General features: G+C 36.3%; 1 protein-coding gene across 5 annotated transcripts in view; it reads left to right on the top strand.

The window, feature by feature from the left end:
* Positions 1 to 1842: 1842 nt before the first annotated feature.
* The window catches only part of LOC134746805 (NAD kinase-like), a 54830-nt gene continuing 36882 nt past the window's right edge, over positions 1843 to 19790 (top strand). The window contains exon 1 of one of the 5 annotated variants that reach the window (XM_063681359.1): positions 1843 to 1993. In XM_063681359.1, the coding sequence (XP_063537429.1) occupies positions 1860 to 1993 (134 nt within the window). In that variant the 5' untranslated portion in view covers positions 1843 to 1859. Of the gene's footprint in view, positions 1994 to 4586; positions 4815 to 18833; positions 19061 to 19790 lie in introns of those variants that run through there. The other 4 variants (XM_063681360.1, XR_010128267.1, XM_063681358.1 and 1 more) reach the window with 4 other exon arrangements.

Genomic DNA, 19790 nt, shown 5'->3' on the forward strand with positions numbered 1-19790 from the left:
CATCATTATTGTCACAGTGCTTTTTATAGTTTTTAGGGTTCCGTACCTCAAAAGGCAAAAACGGAACCCTTATTTATAGGATCACTCGTGCGTCTGTCTGTCTGTCTGTCCGTCTGTCACAGCCTATTTTCTCCAAAACTACTGGACCAATTAAGTTGAAATTTGGTATACATATGTCACTTTGTGACCCAAAGACGGACATGTAACGTAAACAAATGAATTTACACATTTAGTAAACAGCTTACTAGAGTTACGGAGGTTAGAGATTTGGGAATATATTTAGACAGTGAAATTCAATTGGTTTCACACATAGATAAGATAACATCTAAAGCCTACAAAATGCTTGGTTTCATTTTTAGGCAAAGTAAAGATTTTAAAAACCCCACAACGTTACTTCTTTTATATAATGCATATGTAAGGTCATATTTGGAATACGCATCTACAGTTTGGAGTCCCAACTATTTAGTGCACATTAATTCATTAGAAAGTGTTCAAAAAAAGTTTCTTAATCGTATGAAGTATAAATTCAAATCTTTTAAGCCCGAGAATTTTGAGTCCTTGCAAGTGAGAAGAGAAAAGCGGGATGTAATTTTCTTGTACAAAACATTAAATAATTTAATTGATTTGGAAGAACTTCTCAGCAAGGTGTCATTTAGATGTCCTGCGTATCGTACACGGTCCACCGCTTTACTATCAGTTCCATTCACTCGCAAAAAATATGTAAACAACAAATTTTTAGCAAGAGCATGCAATATATACAATAAGAAATATTCACACATTGATTTGTTCCAGTGTAATTTGATTTCAAATTCTAAATTGAAAATTGTGCTTGTTATTTTCCAAATTCTAAATTATGCTTATATTTTTAATCGTGCTCGTGGAATATTATTCAATGTTATTGTTAAATTCAACTTTAAATTAAAAATACCTAATAATTGTACTTTTTTTTTCGGAGCAAAGGAATTTTGTATTAACTATAAGTGGAAACTCTTTTGGCCTATGTTCTTACTATATCTTTTACCTTATTGTATTATTATGTGCTGTATGTTTCCCAAATAAAAAAAATTAAAAAAAAAATTAAAAAATTAAAAATTTTAAACATCGGGTCCACTTTTGGGGGTAAATGACAAAATTAAAAAATGAACTTTTTCTAACTATATCGTGTTTCATATCAAATGAAAGAGCTCATTGTGAGAATCTCAAATATATTTTTTTTATAATTTTAGGATAAACAGTTTAGAAGTTATTCAAGAAAATAGGCAAAACATGTCCATCCCCCCCCTTTATCTCCGAAACTACTGGGTCTAAAATTTTGAAAAAAATACACTAAATAGTTTTTTACCTATACATCACAGGAAAACCTATTAGAAATGTGCATTCAAGCGTGAGTCGGACTTAATTACTTCGTTTTTAAATCCGACCCCTACGGGTTTTTTAAAGACGTTTCACATAAAAAATACATTGTTTAAATTGTGTAATGCACGGAACCCTTGGAACGCGAGTCCGAATCGCACTTGGCCGGGTTTTTATATAACAAACGATTCACATCTGTCCAACATTTTTACCAAATTGCACATTTATTCACTTAATGTGCCAGACAGGAAATAAAGGATCATACTTTTTCGCTATTGATTTGACGTATAACTTAGGTAAGTACAAGACCTTTCGCTAACCCATTTACGTTAATTTTGAAGCTAAGTTTACAAGAGAAAATAAACTCCGTTTTAGTTGCTAGTGTGTACGACTTGGCTTCGACATTAATTCACTAATATGTGTCTCATTAGTCTCATTAACAATAACTTTAATTTTTTACAATCGAAATCGTACCAATAATACAAAGGTACTTACATTTTTACAGAATGATGAATGAGCAAGACCTGATGGTGGCGCGCGCGCTGGTGTCGGTGTCGCGCGACAACTCGCCAGGCGGCTCGCCGACGCCTCTTCGGAAAACACCGCTCACAAATATCGCTGACAGGCTGAAAACATTTAGGTAAACTTTTACTTACCTATTCATAAGAGCTACGTGGCTGATGGCTCGTGGGCCTGATCAGAGAATATTAACCACTACGTGCCTGTTAAAGGTATCCCGATAGCAGCGCAGCCGCAGCTAGGCATCGTATCAGGCACTCGTTGTTCATATTATCACAGAATTAGTAATAGTAATATTATCTCTACTTACATGCTACTTCACGCATCTAGTTTGTTTCATAGTATTGTTGAAATAGGCGAGATCTAGATCTCAATCTCGTGATAATTAAACCTATCGAATAGGTATATGTATAGGTACGGTACTCAATTACTCATATTTCATATTTTACTCCGATCCGTTATATCGGGTTTTAAAGAAGTTATTTCATTTGACATTAGAGTTGCCAGTTTATAAAACATTAAGCGGAGTCCAGACGAGATCAAAAATCGCTCCAGACTACGCGGCGCGAAGCCGCGAACGCGAGTGTGGAGTCGATTTCGCTGATTAGCGAACTCCACACTCACGGTCGCGGCTTCGCGCCGTCGTAGTTCGCGCACGAGTGTGGAGGGCCCTAAAGAATATAATACACACTAGGGACGGGATATGATCAAATCGACCGATTTGATCAGAAAAGTAATAGGCGTTTATCTCCAATTTAATTACCAATTTTAGTTTTATGGTGATATTTGAGCGCTCTGAATTAAAAATATGCCTCCAAACCTAGAGTCACAAATTGGTATTGTTTTTATCGGTAATATTGGGCACAATCGGCGATCGAAATCAGCAAGTCAAATGAGGGCTATCGTTTTTTTGCTCACCAGTTGGCGCCTCTGTTGATGGTGGTCCAAAAGACTAAAGAACAGCTGTCAGTCATTTAAGTGACAAGTGACATTTGACATTTCGAACTATGGAAAAGACCACCATCTACACTAGCGCCCCTAGCGGCGAATTCATACGCGTTAGCCCTAATTGGCCTTTCTTTGCGTCCGCAGTCCGCACCAAAAAATATAATATTTACTAGGAGATCCGCACGGTCTGATTCAATCGCACAATGTAATCAGATTGGCGAAAAATTGTCCCGTCAGGACTCCGACTTATTTTATCATTAAATACGTTTCAGACTACGCTATTTCTCGTTTACCGTCTCCCTTTGTAATAAGTGCTTACACATTAATAATAATAATATAATAATATATTTATTACTTACACATTGGTAAAATTACAGATGTTCTTAATCGATAATGTATCACAACATGACACCCTGTAAGGGTATTGCAATTTTATCTATCTACTCTAAACTAATACATGTGTAAATTAAACACAGAGATAACATTACACAAAAGTTATACCTACCTAAGCTATGTTAAGTCTATTTATGGTATTTATTACAATCAAAATATTCTTGTATAGAATAAAAACAATTACTCGTTAAATAATTTTTCAAGCAATTAACAAATTTATCATATTTTTGCTCTCCCGCTATTTCCTTTGGGAGACTATTGAAAATTCTTATTGACATATTATAGGGGCTCTTATTACTTATTTGTAAGTTACTGGCGGGAAGGGCTATTTTATTTTGGTGTCTTAAATTTAAGGTGCAAGTATTATGACGATCTTTAGCTTTTAAATATAGGTCGGGGTGTTTTCTTACAAATTTACATGTTTTTTTTCTAATATATAGAGGGATGGTAGAGTTAAAATATTAAATTTTTTAAAGTACGGTCGGCAGCTTTCTTGGTTTTTTTATATTACTTAATATTCTAATACACCTTTTTTGTAATATGAATAAATCTGCACTATTTGTGCTATTACCCCACAAATTGATCCCGTATTGGAGCCATGTCTGGGTAAATGCATGATAAGCTTTTTTTTTTTTTTAACATTTATGGCCTGGATGCGAGTCCTTTAAGCCAAGTCTTTATTTTGTACATGATAAGCACTAAGAGCCGTTTTTAACCCTGTGGTTTTTTTAATATTTCTGAGGGCATAAGCAAAGCATGATATTTTCAAGCTAATTTTATCTATATGCATTTTCCAATTGATATTCTCGTCAATGACTATGCCGAGGAGATTGCAGTGCTTTATTGGTTGAATTTGGGTATCTAGGTAAGTGAAATCAAAATTTAATGGGGTTCGTTGATGGGGTCGAAATTGAATTAAATTTGTCTTTTTTAGGTTTAGTTGTAGATTATGATCGCTGAGCCATTGAATTACGGTATCAAAAATATTATTTAACTTATGAGTTAGATTGTTACTGTTTGAACAAGAGAATACTATAGATATATCATCGGCATATAGGAAACATTTTGTATTTTCGGTATTTATTATTTTTGCTAGATTTTGCCATTACAATGCACTATGCGATAAATCGGTCACGTGAAAGAAGTTTCAGATATATAGTTGGTCAAGCAAATCTTGTCAGTAAATAGGAACAAAAAAACTATACTCATCCTTTTCGCATCTAAAATCGCATGTCGTTTGTTGCACCGTCTAAAGAAACCTATACTCATTGCCCTTATCGGATTCCTGAAAATGTGTCATGGCAGCACTGCATAACTGTCAAAAACGTCAGTGACGACAGGGGTGAACGAGGGACGTCTACTTTATTTTCATGAATTATAACCTAAAATAAGGGCGAAAAATCCCCAATTTAATATTATAAATAATACCGGTTAATGTTTTTGTGATTATTATCTAAAGTCGAATGATGTTTAACAATAATGGCTGAAAAAAGTGTAAAAATTGAGGACAATACGTCAATCAAGAGTGTATTAAAGGCGGATAATAAAATCAAACAAAAACGCCCAGCCACAAGCAAAGATGCCGATGAAGAAGAGGAAAGGTAGGTCAATACATATTAACTAACATACCAGGTATACTACTAAAAAGAATGGCACAGAATTTTACTCATCATATTTTTTTTCATTCTTAGTTATGTTTAGCTGAGGTGTAGTTTGCCTGGGTTCAAGCAGCTGTTTTATTATAACAAACATTAGCATTATTATAATAACGTGACGAACGTTAGTGTTTTGTCAATATCAATAGTTATATTTATTTAAATAGGTAAGTACTTAAATTACCTATTATATTCCAAAATTTAATCATAATCTTTATTAATACGTGTATTCGGGTAATTCCGAATATTTTATAATGTCGGGTAAATCTGAAATTCACACTTAAATTCAGCAATTTAGAGTCCATTTTCGGAATTACCTGACAGTTTTAAGTATTCGGATTCAAATACTTGATAAGCATTTATAATATTGAAATCACTGATGTCAGTGTGATTAACATAAATTTATCTGCCTGGTGTGCTTATTGATGTCTGAGCATAATGTTTGCATAACTATTTATTACTTTATTATTATTTTTCTTTCTTTGTTTAATGATTTTTATTTTAGATCAAAAATAAAGACACTCGCTAAGGCCTTGGCGGAATAACAGTGTTGCAATCTGTCTTGTTGCAAAATGCTGAGACAAGGCTTTTTCCCTACTGCATACATTGCTGAACCCAAATGTGTAATTTTCTGTTAATGAGTACATAATTTTATCTGTTGTTTTTGTATTGTTGTTTTTATCTTTTTCTTTTTATTATCTTACTTTTTTCATCTTCTTGTCCTGTGTATGTGTGCTCTATGGAACGACAGTCTTTTCTTTCTTCTATGCCTAATCTAATGCTGTTTATGTATGTATGTATGTCACTTTATTGCACATAAACAAGTTTACACAAAATAGACATAACAGAGTAAAAGATGTAAGTACATGTACAAAAACGAACTTATCCCTAATAGAGATCTCTTCTAGCTAACCTTTGAAGAAATGAGAGAGGAACAAACACTAAAAGGTGAAAGACAACTAAAAATGAACTTACCAACATTAATATTTATTCTTAATTTTTATTTTTTATTTTAACTGAATTGTGATAAAATATCACCCAAAAATTAAATGACTGTTGTGCCTGTAGCTTTGGGGCTTAAATAATTTCAATATAAAGGTACATATGTACTTAATAATGTGTACAAAATCTAAATACCAAATCGATAAAATACTTTACTCATTGACTAAGTATGTATTTACGTACAAAATTGCGGCTAAATCATGAGTTAGCATGATGCAAACGCCTGTCCATTATCATTAGCAATACTTCATCAAATGTTGCAGTTATTAATCAGTGTGTAGGCGTATGTAAAACACGCCAATTGAATAGCTATTTGGGATATAAATTTTCTTTCTTATTGTAGCTTAATAGTTGATTAAAGATGCTTTACTAATGCGCAAAATTGAGATGTATTTTTTTAGCTGTAATTTAGAATTAGGTCCAATTTTGCTAGGATCATCGACAGAATCACTTGGAATTTAGTGTTTATTTTTTTGTGAATATGTAAACAGTAGATACAAGGCAGGGTGTTTAAGGTGGTTCGATTTTCATACAAAATTCAATCTGCTTTAATTAAGGCACTACACACTATTACTACACAAATATTTGCTCATTTATATACTTTCGAATATTCGTTTGCGCTAAATTAATAGAAAAACTTTGTTTCATACAGAAATCATACATAAATCAACGTAATTTTTTCATCAATTTTACGTATGTGTGTGTCACAAATGTCGTGTACAAATACGTTGCGTGCGGCGTTGCCACTCTATGACGTTGGCGACGTTGCCTGGCCGACCTGGCAGGATTTGCAGTGCCGTCATGTTTAGTGCATTTTTATTTGACAGTGTTGACACTGACACATAGGGTCATGTTTATTGTGTCAATTTGTTTGTATAAATTGAAAATGATAGCAACGTCTAAATCAAGTTACAAAAATCATCGGTGTTCTGGTCCGCGAAAATCCAGAAAAATTCAGACTCAATTGAAGCGGAATTCATGATGGTGAAGTTTCGTAAGGTAGGTACAGTTTCATTCCTTCATTGTACATTGTAATTTTCTCGTGCCGATCTTTTTAGAAAATAATTCTCACTTCTATAATGGTAATTGGTTCTTCTCCGTAATGGTAGATATAAGCAGTGAACAATACCTATATAATGTAATTATTACTGTTTTGGTTGCCGAATAGTCAATGTGTCACTAACTCTAGGTTTTTTTTAGGTATTGTGCAAAATGAAGAGGCATTCTTGGAAATAAAATGTTTTCCTTCATTAGCCAGAAAACATCAGGACATCCTCACTGCAATAAAGTAAAATAAAACATTTCCTGGGGATGACAATTATGGAATTTTGTCTATGAATGAAAAACACAATTATTACTAGGTAAGTAAATGATAACTTTATTAGAATCCATATTGTTGCATCATCTTTCTTCCTATAACATTAGAGATTTTGTGCTATCATGATATTATTTTTCTTTCAGGTACAGGGACAACTACGGATAACAAATATGAAAAAATGTTATTTCATTTGTTGTGTGAATCCATCTACACCAACAAGACATCCACTGCTGGACATAGGCCTCCCCAGGGATCTCCACAACGTCTGGTCTTGCAAGACCGGCCAAAATATCGAGAAATAAATAATATAAATAAACATGATAAATATCCCGTAATATGTTGTTACTCACTGTACCTACTTGAATCCAAAAAAAAATTTAAAAAAAGTTTTAATTTTATTTTACAATTACTACTTTATTATTAGTACATTACGATACAAGTGCGAAAAGAAGAAATTGGCAACGAGTGGCGATAAATTGAAACACGACCGAAGGAAGTGTTTTAATCGACACGAGTTGCGAATTACCTTTTCGCACGTGTATTGTACAACGTTTTACAGTACATAATTATGGCCCTTTACATTTTCGACATATGCACGTATTGTACTAATTACCGCACTAGGGCGGTAACGTATATGTAGCACCATATGTATTAAAAAGTATTTTACAGTACATATGGTGCAACTTTCTCGCCCTAGTGCGTAAAGAGCACTTTTCATGCATATGTCGAAAGTTTAAAGGGCCATATGTACTGTAAAACGTTGTACGATACACGTGCGAATAGGTAATTCGCAACTCGTGTCGATTTAAAACACTCTCTGCGGTCGTGTTTTAATCTGTCGCCACTCGTTTCGAATTTTCTCTTTTCCGCACTTGTATCGTAAATAACTATTTCAAACTGCAAGGGTACGATGATAGATCTCAATTCAATATAATTTTGCAACATTTGGCATTATTAGGTTATAAATTGTATGGAGATGAAATCTATCATCGTACCCTTCCAGTTTGAAAAATACTATAGAGGCTGGGCAGTAAGGGATTGCTTTACTTGTAGAACTATATTTAGCGCATTAAAAAAAACTGATACCTGACACTTACAAACCTGGACTTCCTTGGGCTAGTGCTACTAAGAATCGTCAGTATTCTCCATCCTTTCTGAGTTGGAAGAACCCAAAAAGGTGAGATTTGTGAAAGTCAGGTTTTCAATATATGTGGCGTTTTCAACCAAACGGGTACCTACTTATTGTTGTCATATGTCCATAAAGCTTCAAAATGAAATCAACCTAATCGACAACCGACAATGTGGTACCTTTTAGTTCAAAACGTCACATATTTGTATAAAACGTTATAAACTAATTTATTAATAATACTGAATATCTGGGAGAAAAAGAAAACATAAGTAAAAACTCAAAAATGCTCGTTTTCCCAGAGATAAGACCTAGCTAGATCGAACCCCTTACAGCAAATTTCATCGAAATCGTTAGAGCCGTTTCCGATATCACTGAAATATATTTCGGTTATATCGGAATCGGACAAGAATTCGAAGAATAAAAGGTATAAGAAACATAAGATAACATAAAAAAGTACCCCTGTCGTACCAGTCTCGAACCCGAATCCTCTTGCACGTATTTCCACGAACATACCGCAACGCCATTGCAGCATACTTACACTGCATGAAATTGTCTACTACAAGCATCACGGAAACACTGTTTGCATGTGTGAGTAATAGTAGGAAATAGCATGACAGAAACACTCTGTCGACTTTAAAAGTGTTTTTTGCACTAATGAAGTATTCAATGTTTATTATAATAGTTCAATATTTATGTAAAGAGTGCGCTAAACATACTTTTAAGTATACAGATACCAACACTATTCCACAAAAAAATAAAACCTGAAAATTTGCGAAAGTGACGCCATCTAGCGGGGTTTAAGCTTTGGGTAACCTAGTCGAACCACCTTAAAGTTGGATTATGGTCTGCGAAGTGGAGTAGAAGGTCGCAATACCTATTATTGCTTTTTTGTAGTGGTAGTCGTTCTAACAGAGATAATAGGACACAGATAAAATAAAATAGGACACACTTATTCCCGCCGCTTCCTAAATGAATCTCTCGTAGTAAAGTAGGTAAAACACGTATCCTACTCTCCGACATGTTTGACGTCATGCCGCTTCTTATTCTACTTTTTTAAGGATTTACGGGATCATTGAACTGTCCGTCTCGCCCACTTTATTAACACAATATCGCATTACGCCTACAAAAGCGCTCGTTCGCGTAATTGATTGTAGCCTAGCATCCCGGTTAGCTTCCAAGCCACTTCACAACATTGTTGATGTAGCTCCTCGCTCTTCTAACAGTCCTAACCTAGATCGCCTGACCCCATTTGTGTATGATGTAATACAGTAGTTGAGCGGTACATGCGTGCGGTTTTCATACCGCAGGACCAGGACGTGGCTTCAAACCAAACCTCATGACTTATATTCGAGTAGTCATTAGATATTTACGAGTTGCTTTAATTTCATAAAACATCGGGAGTGTGCAAATAAATTCAAGGTGAGTATGATATCTCTAATATTTTCTTTCCGAAATAAGCTAGCGGGGGAACTACAGCTCAAACCCTCTTGTATGTACAATCAAAGGAGGCCCATGCCCAGCTGATGTGCGACGAAGCTATATGTAAAGGTTGATAATAGTTATAAATGTGTCTTATACGAAATCATCATAATTTAAATAGTATATGTATGTATACCTAAACTATTCAATTCATATTTGCGTGAATAATGTATGCAACATACACAAATAACATAAGGGCGCTAGGCGAGCTTACAATCTGGTCATCGACATACAAAAATTCTTACGTACTAAGTATGTAGTCTGGCGAATCAACTCCAGGGTTTAGTAAGGAAATATGGGGCATGCAGTCTTCTCAGAAAACGTAAATGTATCTACCAGCCTACCAGGTCGTAGTGTGAGAACACTACGAACTGTGAACTGTGTTACTTGGTATCTTATATTTTTTCAAACATAGATATGTGTTGGATAAAAACGTGACCGGGATTTTTTTTAACAGTGTGCATTGAAATAATAAATGAATGACTTAGTAGGTACAGAGGAGAGTTAACTACTTTAAAATTTAAGTTTGCACGAAAGCTGCCGTATTTATACAATTATACATACCTACGGGACGGGACACGGGTATACTTCAGGCGAATGATACGGTATTGCGTGGTGTATTGTTAATATTTGCCTAACAGTAGTGGGTGTCTAATCATTAAAATAACGTTAAAATATTTTGCTATGTTACAAGAAAGTTTTGTAAATTTGAAATTAGATAGTCAATAAACAATGCTAGCGGAAATGCATTTTTTACCGTAAACATTAAACAAAAATAAGGTAGGTATGCTCTGTTTTTATAACCCAATTCGACGATGCTAGTGTTACGGTATGCCCAAAATGAGTGTCCATGCATGTTTAGCATAAGTGTGCGCAATACGATACTTTATGAACGTGACCGCCAAAACGATACACGGGTCTAGCCAAGATGCCAACGTTGTCTTGTCTATGGCCGTAGCGAACGAAACGCTAATCCTCTGTCGCACTTATACGGAAGAGTGATATTGATATAGAAGGACATTACCGTTTCGTTCGCTACGGCGCAAACGATTGGCATCTTGGCTAGGCTCCCTGTATCGTTTTGGCGGTCACGTTCATGAAGTTTCGTATTCCGCAAACTTATCCTAAACATGGACGCTCATTCTACCTATTACAGCGCGATTCTAAAATAGTGTCGCAAAAATTAAAATCATAGTGCGTGCTTGGCCTAACCTTTTCCTTTTCAAACATCTTAAATTTTGACATTTTACGATGACTGACGTGATGACTGCAGACAATCTAGAAGCATTGACCCCAGTTTTCGTCTCATATATAATTTCTAAAATATTTTGTTTTGTAAACTGCCATTGATCTTTTAGCCCTACTTTCCATACTGAAATGTTGTTGTGAGTGACATTCACATTGTATTTTTGTTGAAAAATACATGTGCATTTATAGTTATACCGACTATTGCTACATTTGCAATTTAATTTATTTTTAACTAGTAATCTGTATTGTGAATATAAACATACAAACTTCAACCTGCCTATATCAGCTGCATAAGAGATGATTTCCCAGTAAAATAATATCATATGTTTCATTGCACCTTTAAAACATTCGCTATCCATTCGACCCTTTCTATTTTTCCGTAAAAAAATAATTAATCTCTCATCTCCCACCCTTGCGATATCGCGTCTAACAAATTTACACACAAGCATTAAAATGTTATATAATTCTTCCTAATTATAACATCGTCTGTACTCGATAAATATGTCAAAAGTTTTTGATAATCAGATATATTTCAGATATCATGCCACTAAATTTCGCTGATGGCCTTCATACCCTCACTATAGGGTATTTGACTGTATTTAAAATAAATTATTTTACACCATGCATGAAATAAAGCACCAGAAGATTAATAGAGAAACGTAAACAGCAGTTATTTTTAGACACAATATCTATTTTAAAACTAGTGCCTACGTCAATTCTTAGGATTAGTTGTCAAGCGGACCCCAGGCTCCCATGAGCCGTGGCAAAATGCCGGGATAACGTGAGGAAGAAGAAGATTTATTTTAAAACTTGTATAAAACTATAGAGTACCGTAAGCCCTTACAAGGTTACTTTGTCCACCCATGAAAACCCATTTATTGAATTAATAAATTCTTAAAAACGACACTAAACGCTTACACAAAAACAGATTAATCACATAATGTCGTTTTTAAGAATTTGTTCAATAAAATAGGTTTTCATGGGTAGGTAATTTGATTGTGACGTCACATGCTAGTGTTTCATATAAATTCCATAGTAGCAAAATCGTTTTGACAGTTCGAAAAAAGAAACTGATTTGACTAGTAGTCAAATACCCTATTCCAAAGTATTTCATTATATACTTAGTACTTACCTAGTATTAGAATCAACCAATATGTCCAATAACAAAGCATAATTGTACAGTGAGCTGCGAAATTGTATGGAGAAATTATAAATGAATTCATTGGTGGCACAAGTCATTACATCCAATTCAAACGGTCACTCACAGAATTTTAATTCAGGCCAATGGGGTCTAATTAAATATAGGTTTCGGAGAATGGCCTGCGTGCTAATACAATTAATTAGAGCACTTTCATTATTAAATTGACAGGGGTTATGATTATGACAGAATGCTTATTTCCATCGCTATCGCTTTATGTTTGACGGTACGTAGAGAAGAGATTATTTTATACAACTGTTGCATAAAATATCTCCGTTAGAGTTTAAAGTTTATGTTTAGCAAATAACGAATGTCAAAACGTACTTATCAAGGTGGTCCAAAAATACAATGTTTCTTATCATTTTAATAAATTATCTTGGGGGCCATTTGAGTAGCTCGATTTACACCCTAAATGCTATTATTCCGCATAGCGCAATTCCCAGTCGCATTTCCCCCCATTTTATATTTTAACCAATCGTTTATTTTCATAGTAAGTACTAAGACTCCATTCATTTATTACGTAAGTCGATTTAGGGGGAAGGGGGGTCGAACATATCTTATTTTTTTCTTACAAGGGGGAGGCAGTGGGTTTCATAGTTCTTACTTAAATTACTTCTTAAAAATGTCTATAAAATTATGACGATTAAAATAACACTGACCCACACTATGCTATCAAACACGGTGCAGAGTTAGCTTAAACGGACTCCAGTACCTTTAAAGGTACAAATAAACGTTCCAAAAATGATTTTTTTGAAAAATAAACACTAAAACAAACCAAACGTGTATTTATTTTTTCCTGTAGCCAATATAGGAGGGAGGGGGTTCAGCCTTCTCTTATTTTTTCTTACATGGGGGGGGGGGGGGGGGGAGGGGGTCAAAAACAGGCAAAAATCGTCTTACGTAATAAATGAATGGCGCCTAAGTATTACTACGTTTTATTTCACGTGTAAATCCGTCGCTTTTTTCCCCAAAGTGTAATGTTTTTACGGTAGGCACACTAACTTAATAGGTAGCTTAGGTTCGTTAGGTAGCTTCAGATGCCCGAAGGGCAAACTGCCCACAAATAGCGTTGTGAAGGAAATGTTTTTGGAAAAGAAACGACTGGGTAAAAAATATATTAGAGAAAGTAACGCCTGTTAGCCCATGCGAATGGGGAGCTACGCGGAACTAACGCGTTCGGGGGACTAATCTAGCTACTCGGCCATTTGAATGCACTTCGCCATTCCTTGACAGTCTTCCAAAATGGACGTGTGTTCTTATAAATACATATTTTTCCACATTTTACATGCTCTTTCCACCGGAGCTCAATAGCGCGTCTGTCATCTTGAACAAACTCAAGTTCTAATTTGTAATATAATTTCTGATACTTTTCAGTGCTGTCATTGACTATAACTTGTACACTATCTTTAGTGTTACAAGGCGAGTCCATTCAGCCTAGACTTTCACGCTAATGCCGGGCCTAGGTTCACAGAAACTGGACGATATTCAACTTGTAGAACAGAGGTTTCTTTCACATTCCGTGTCAACGGCTCTTGGCCCAGTTTCTTTCACTACAGTTCCTACAACTGCATTAGCCTATTTCTCAATCGTATAGTTTTTTTACGCTCGGTTCTCGCTGATCGTAAGATGTTTAAAAATGCATTTTTATTTTTGTTTTTCTCAAAATGATTAACTGATGTTAATTTGTTTAGCCTGAAAATATTACTTGTTTATAAAAAATATATTAACATACTGATATACTTTTTATTAGATGTAAACGTGAGAGAAAAGATTAAGAAAAAACAAGAATAACAATTTATTAATAAATATCTCGTATGATAATGTACTCATTGTTCTTGCACACGATAATGAATCACAATTTAAAGATTTGTCTGTAGCGTTTTAAAGATTTTCTGAACATACTGCGATGTAAGAAGATAGGTTTTGCATTTCCGATATCGGAGTGAAATCGTAGAAGGAAGTAACATACCTATCCTGGTAGGTATGCCTAGCTAATGATTTAACTACACAGTTTGGGCATTTTACCTCTTTTTGACATTCAGATCGTAAAACATAATATCACTTATCCATGTTTATGCCGTATAGTCAATTTGTGTTGATTTTTTCCCATGAACTAGTTGGGGCACTCAAATACCTCAATTACTTAATATTACTGTTAAAACTGAATTACTCATTTTGAAAATGAAACCTATATATTGATCCAATTTATAAAGAATAATTATTAACTAAACTGGTAGGAACAGTAATCGCTAATCGGGTTCCATGGACGCCTACGCGCCTGTAAGATTAAATGCGTCACAACGCAGCAACACATGTCTTCAGAATATAAACATGGGGCAGCTGTAAGATTAGTAAACGAGCAGTTAGAACTTGAACTTATTAGTTCACATGAAATCACATTTATTGTAGGACAAAAATCTGCCCTGCATATAATTACGCTCTTTTTATTATGGCATCGTGCTCCTGGCGGTTTCAAGTTACACGCTCTTGCTAACCACACATCATAGTCGTAACAACCATTGTAAAACCAATTTTAATTTGGAATTTGCTGCACGAGAATATACGGTAAACAATTGAATACTCACGTATTCCAATGGCTGTTACGGCTGTGTGTGTTGTGTGTGGTGTCAGAGCTGCCACATTACGGACATAAATATTGAAACCCAACACCCGACGCTTCTGATCAAAGAATATAATACCTACTCACTTCTGATACTCGACTCTCATCTAATAAGTCATAAGAACAGAACTCGACTTCATTATGCACTTGTAGCTGCAGAATTGATGCACATGCAGTACCTCGTTACGCTATGATTCACTCGTTTGAGCTTAATTTACTTTCCATTAACTCGTAATTAAGAAATTGCTCGTAATTTTTTTAATTAAGGAAATTTTTAGATTTTTTTACACGGGTTTGCGCGGCTCTGCGTGATTCATTTTAATTGAAATGAATTAATTACTGTTTATTAGTAAAAGTTGTTGAAAAGTTGCGTTGGTCGTGTAATTGTGTAGGTAGTTATATAGGACGTCATCATCAACAATTCATCTGAACTGCATGAGAATGAGAAGATATAAACAATAAGCCAAATTTATTTACCTTCAGGATTTGAGGAAATTTCACCGGGATTTGATAAAACGGGACCAATTTGAAAGTATGGTTTTTAAATTAAAAATCTTGATCGCTTCAGAAATACGTAACAATGGACTATGCGTCAAAATGGCCGAAAAGCCAACATAGTTGAGAATTAGGTCATTAGATAGATACCTATCTATGCAATTGAATTCCGTTTGATGCCCATTTCGTTCTATGGCCATCAAACGGAATTCCATTGCAGAACTAAGATATTGGTATAAAATGTGGGCAATAGAGTCCACCGCCGGTGTCGGGCGAGCGCGGCAAACCATTCGCAGCGAACCAGGGACCGGACAACCCTTTCCGCGATAAAACCCTTTCAATGGGCGACACTTAAACACGGCTAACACATTGAAAGACTTTCCCTTTTGAACTGCAAGCCCATTCATACCCTTACCTTTGACTAACCCTTACCGAAAAGCTAACCAAAAATAAGGCTAGCTCTTAATAAGGGTTACCCTTATCTTTAAGCGCTTTTTATAAAGGTTTCCCTTTGCGTGAATTAGACAGGATTAGTATATATCTACGGTAGTGTATGAAAAGGAAAGAAAATACGTGCCTAGTCAAAGAACGCCGCCGTCGCCGCCGACGATCGCTCGGATTCGAAGTAATGTGTGCTTTATGAAGAAGGTAGACGACTTAAATTAGCACGCTTATATGCTAAAAGGGAAGCCCTTTATAAGGCTAACCCTTATAAGCAATATGCAAGGTGTTGGTGAGCGGATGATAAGGGTTTTGTAAGGGTATTTGGGCTACCGATTACTCAAATGTGGTAGCTTTATATAAGGGTTTTTAAAACCAAAACAAAGGGTTTCATCTGGCAAAGGGTATGGTGAGTTAAGCCTTATGCAATACCCTTATAAAACCCCGATAAGGGATAGCGGGCCGGTCCCTGCAGCGAACATCTACCCTGCAGCAAATAATTTACTTACTTGGACTCTATTGCCTAGGTAATAAGGGTGACGACATTTTGACCAAAATACCAATATCTCAGTTCTGCAATGGAATTCCGCTGGGTGTCCATAGAACGAAATGAAGTGCATAGAAATACCTATCTAATGAACTAACTCTCATCTCTGTTGGTTTTTGGGTCAGGCTCCATACAAAGTTGCCCCATGGTCCTTTGAGATAACAAACTTGCTTTTGTGTAGTCGGTTAAAATGAGAGGTCTCCTCTCTCTTGAACTTTCTCCTAATATAAGAGATTAAAATAGATTCGGCTGCTAACACAGACTGTGGCTGCTAAATAGGATCCCATATGACTTCCATCACACAACGCAGAAAGACCCAAAAACACCTTATTACGCTTTTCGTTCTCAACAGTAATCGTGAATGCAACAGTAGGTAATACTCCGGAGCAAGACAATCGCGTGCGCGATAAGCGCGTGTTGATACCAAGCGATGCCCTCGCGTCACGCGATGCTCATGCGCCGGCGCGCATGTCATAACATCAGAGGATTCAGAGGGCCTACCGCGAACACCGAAGTTCGCAAGTTGCGGGCATCTGTCTCTTTTGCTCCAATTAAGGCGTAACAAGTGACAGAAAAAGATGCCCGCAATTTGCGTACTTCGGGGTTCGCGGTTACCCTGTAAACAAGCCTATCCGCTTACTGGTACACTTACGTTCGTGTTATATTTGTATGTATTTATAAATTGGGCATGTGACGATACAAAGGGATGAAATGAAATTCTTGTGATGAGAAAGGGATTTACGAATTAACGTGGCGGGATGTAAGAGGAAAGGCAGAAAAAACAAGGAAAAGGTGGATAGACAGGATAGACCGTGTGAGAGATGGTATGACTGCTGGCTGACATCCTGCGCTGGCTCCAAGCGAATGGACAAATTAGTGATGATGTTCTTTTTTGTAAACATACCTATTAACTTAGAGTGAAAATTTAACAATTTTTGTTCTAACTGACCTTGAAGGAATTAGTAATGGAGACGTCATCATGTCGTTTCCCCTCTGCCAAAAACACCTGCACCAGAACATTTTATAAAAACTAACATCATTCATCGATTATTGACAGTGTTGCGATCGTATTCCGCGCGTGGCGAGCTCCGTGCCTGCATGCACATGGCATTATGGGTGTAAGTAAAACGCGATCAAATACATCAAGTAGAAAAAGGATGGAATTTAATTTGACAGTTAAATACATTTTTGCTTTTATTATAGCATATTACAACATAATATTAATACATCAAACGCTTTCAAGGAAACCAGGCATCTAAAGTCGATTACAAAATCAGTTTGAAAAAAATCGCGTACAATTCGTATTTAATTTTGACTGAAGAGCGTTTCAGCTACACCTTTTTATTTAGTTTTATACAAAAAACATATTCACTGTCCGGTTAAGGGACTACTACTGTGTCCAGGGATATGAAATCATTACAATTATTTATTGTGTACCCCAACTATTTCAATTATGTAAAAAACTTTTACAGGCTACGAAATTTGAGTGATTAGTGAGTTTATTAAAAACAAACACACCCAGCTGAACAGAAAAAATACGCCGAAACACTCACGCGACACTTATGCGAGGTCACAAGCAATGTGCACTCAGTTTCTCGACATTGGTACATCCCCCCGCGCCACTTTTACTTATCATTGGATTGCTGGCAATGCTGGCGTTGTTAGTTGCCGAGATAGTACGTGTGTCCGGAACTATATGCCGTCCGTGCTTACGGAACTTCCCCCTACCTACAGATCTTTACACTTAATATTGTTTATACAAGGTTGATCGTTATTTTGGTACAGGCCAAAACTTTTCATTAACACACATTTGCAATTTAAGCTTTTCCACTTTGGCAGCACGCAGTGTTGTAATGAAGATTTGTTTTTTCTGCGTGGCCTTAACATAATAACAGTTTCACAGTTCATCTGCTTTCTCCCTTTGTCACTCAAATGACCCCATAAAAAAAAAATCTGTAGTGTCCAATACGTCCAATGTCAAGCATCACGAATTGGCCTGACCCGAATCATGATTCACGAATTTCACGATAGTAACTTAATCACTGTCCTAAAAGACGATGATAACGGCCATCGTGTATTCCTACTAATATTTAAAGGCAGACGAACCAGCACTAAGTGAACTCGAAACCACTTACTCAGAATTGGAGATTTCACTTATACTGGGTCTCCTCACTCCTGTTGCATTAAGTGACAGGCTGCGATTCCAAGTTTGGCAGCTTTGAATCGCTGAGCCTAGACAACAAAACATTTTTACATAAAGCCTGTAACCACCGTAACATGACCCACAGATAAACAACGGCTACGCGTAATCAGATGTCAGATATATTAACTGCCAGTGTTCTAAAGCGTTGTGAATACAGCCCACGAGTAGCACAGTCAGTCGTCCCTCGGACTCGCGCTCTCACGTACGTTCCGACGTGTTTTGCGGCCGTGCTCAATTCACGTTTCGGGTCAAGCATCCCTGCACTTGTGAAACGAAACGGTCTGAAAAATTGCAAAAGTGATGTGCTAAACTTTAACAATGCTGGCAATGGATTCTCTGTGGTGCGGGTCGGAGAGCGAGCTCTCGACGCTGAGGCTGTGCAAGAGCGCGATAGAGAAGCAGGATTACAGGCTCAGACGGAAGCCCTCGAAGAGTTTGATCCCGCAGGGGCTGCTGCACGCGAACCCCGAGCAACCGCGCGCGGTCAGGAGGCGAAGGTCCGGCACTTGGCCGTAAGTTCTTTGTGATTTTGGTCCTTATCGCGGACTGGAAGTTCTGGCTATTTGTGTTGACATTTAAGCCCATTGGTTTCGGTCTGGTAACATGTATACCTATTTAAAAATTTAACATAACTAAACCTATGTCTTGTAGATTTGTTATAGTGTAGAATTAAGTGAATCAACGCGATCCTAAAAATCTTTCGTGACAATGTTTTCTTTTTGCTAATGACTTCAAAACGTTTTCTAAATTTCTAAATATAATTTCTACACTAAAATATGCTGATCCCCTATACCCTATTAAAGTCGTATTTTGCAAAATCAAACATAGACGAAAAAAAACCGCACAAGTGCGAGTCGCACTCGCCCACCGAGGGTTCCGTACTTTTTAGGGTTCCGTGGCCAAATGGCAAAAAACGGAACCCTTATAGATTCGTCATGTCTGTCTGTCTGTCCGGCCGTATGTCACAGCCACTTTTCTCTGAAACTATAAGAACTATACTGTTGAAACTTGGTAAGCAGATTCACACAAAAATAAAAATAAAACAATAAATTTTGGGGGTTCCCCATACTTGGAACTGAACCTCAAAAATTTTTTTTCATCAAACCCATACGTGTGGGGTATCTATCGATAGGTCTTCAAAAATGATTGAGGTTTCTAATATATTTTTTACTCTATAAACTAAATAGTTTGCGCGAGAGACACTTCCAAAGTGGTAAAATGTGTGTCCCCCCCCCCCTGTAT

The sequence above is a fragment of the Cydia strobilella genome, chromosome 13 (assembly GCF_947568885.1).
Source record: "Cydia strobilella chromosome 13, ilCydStro3.1, whole genome shotgun sequence".
Lineage (NCBI taxonomy): Eukaryota > Metazoa > Arthropoda > Insecta > Lepidoptera > Tortricidae > Cydia > Cydia strobilella.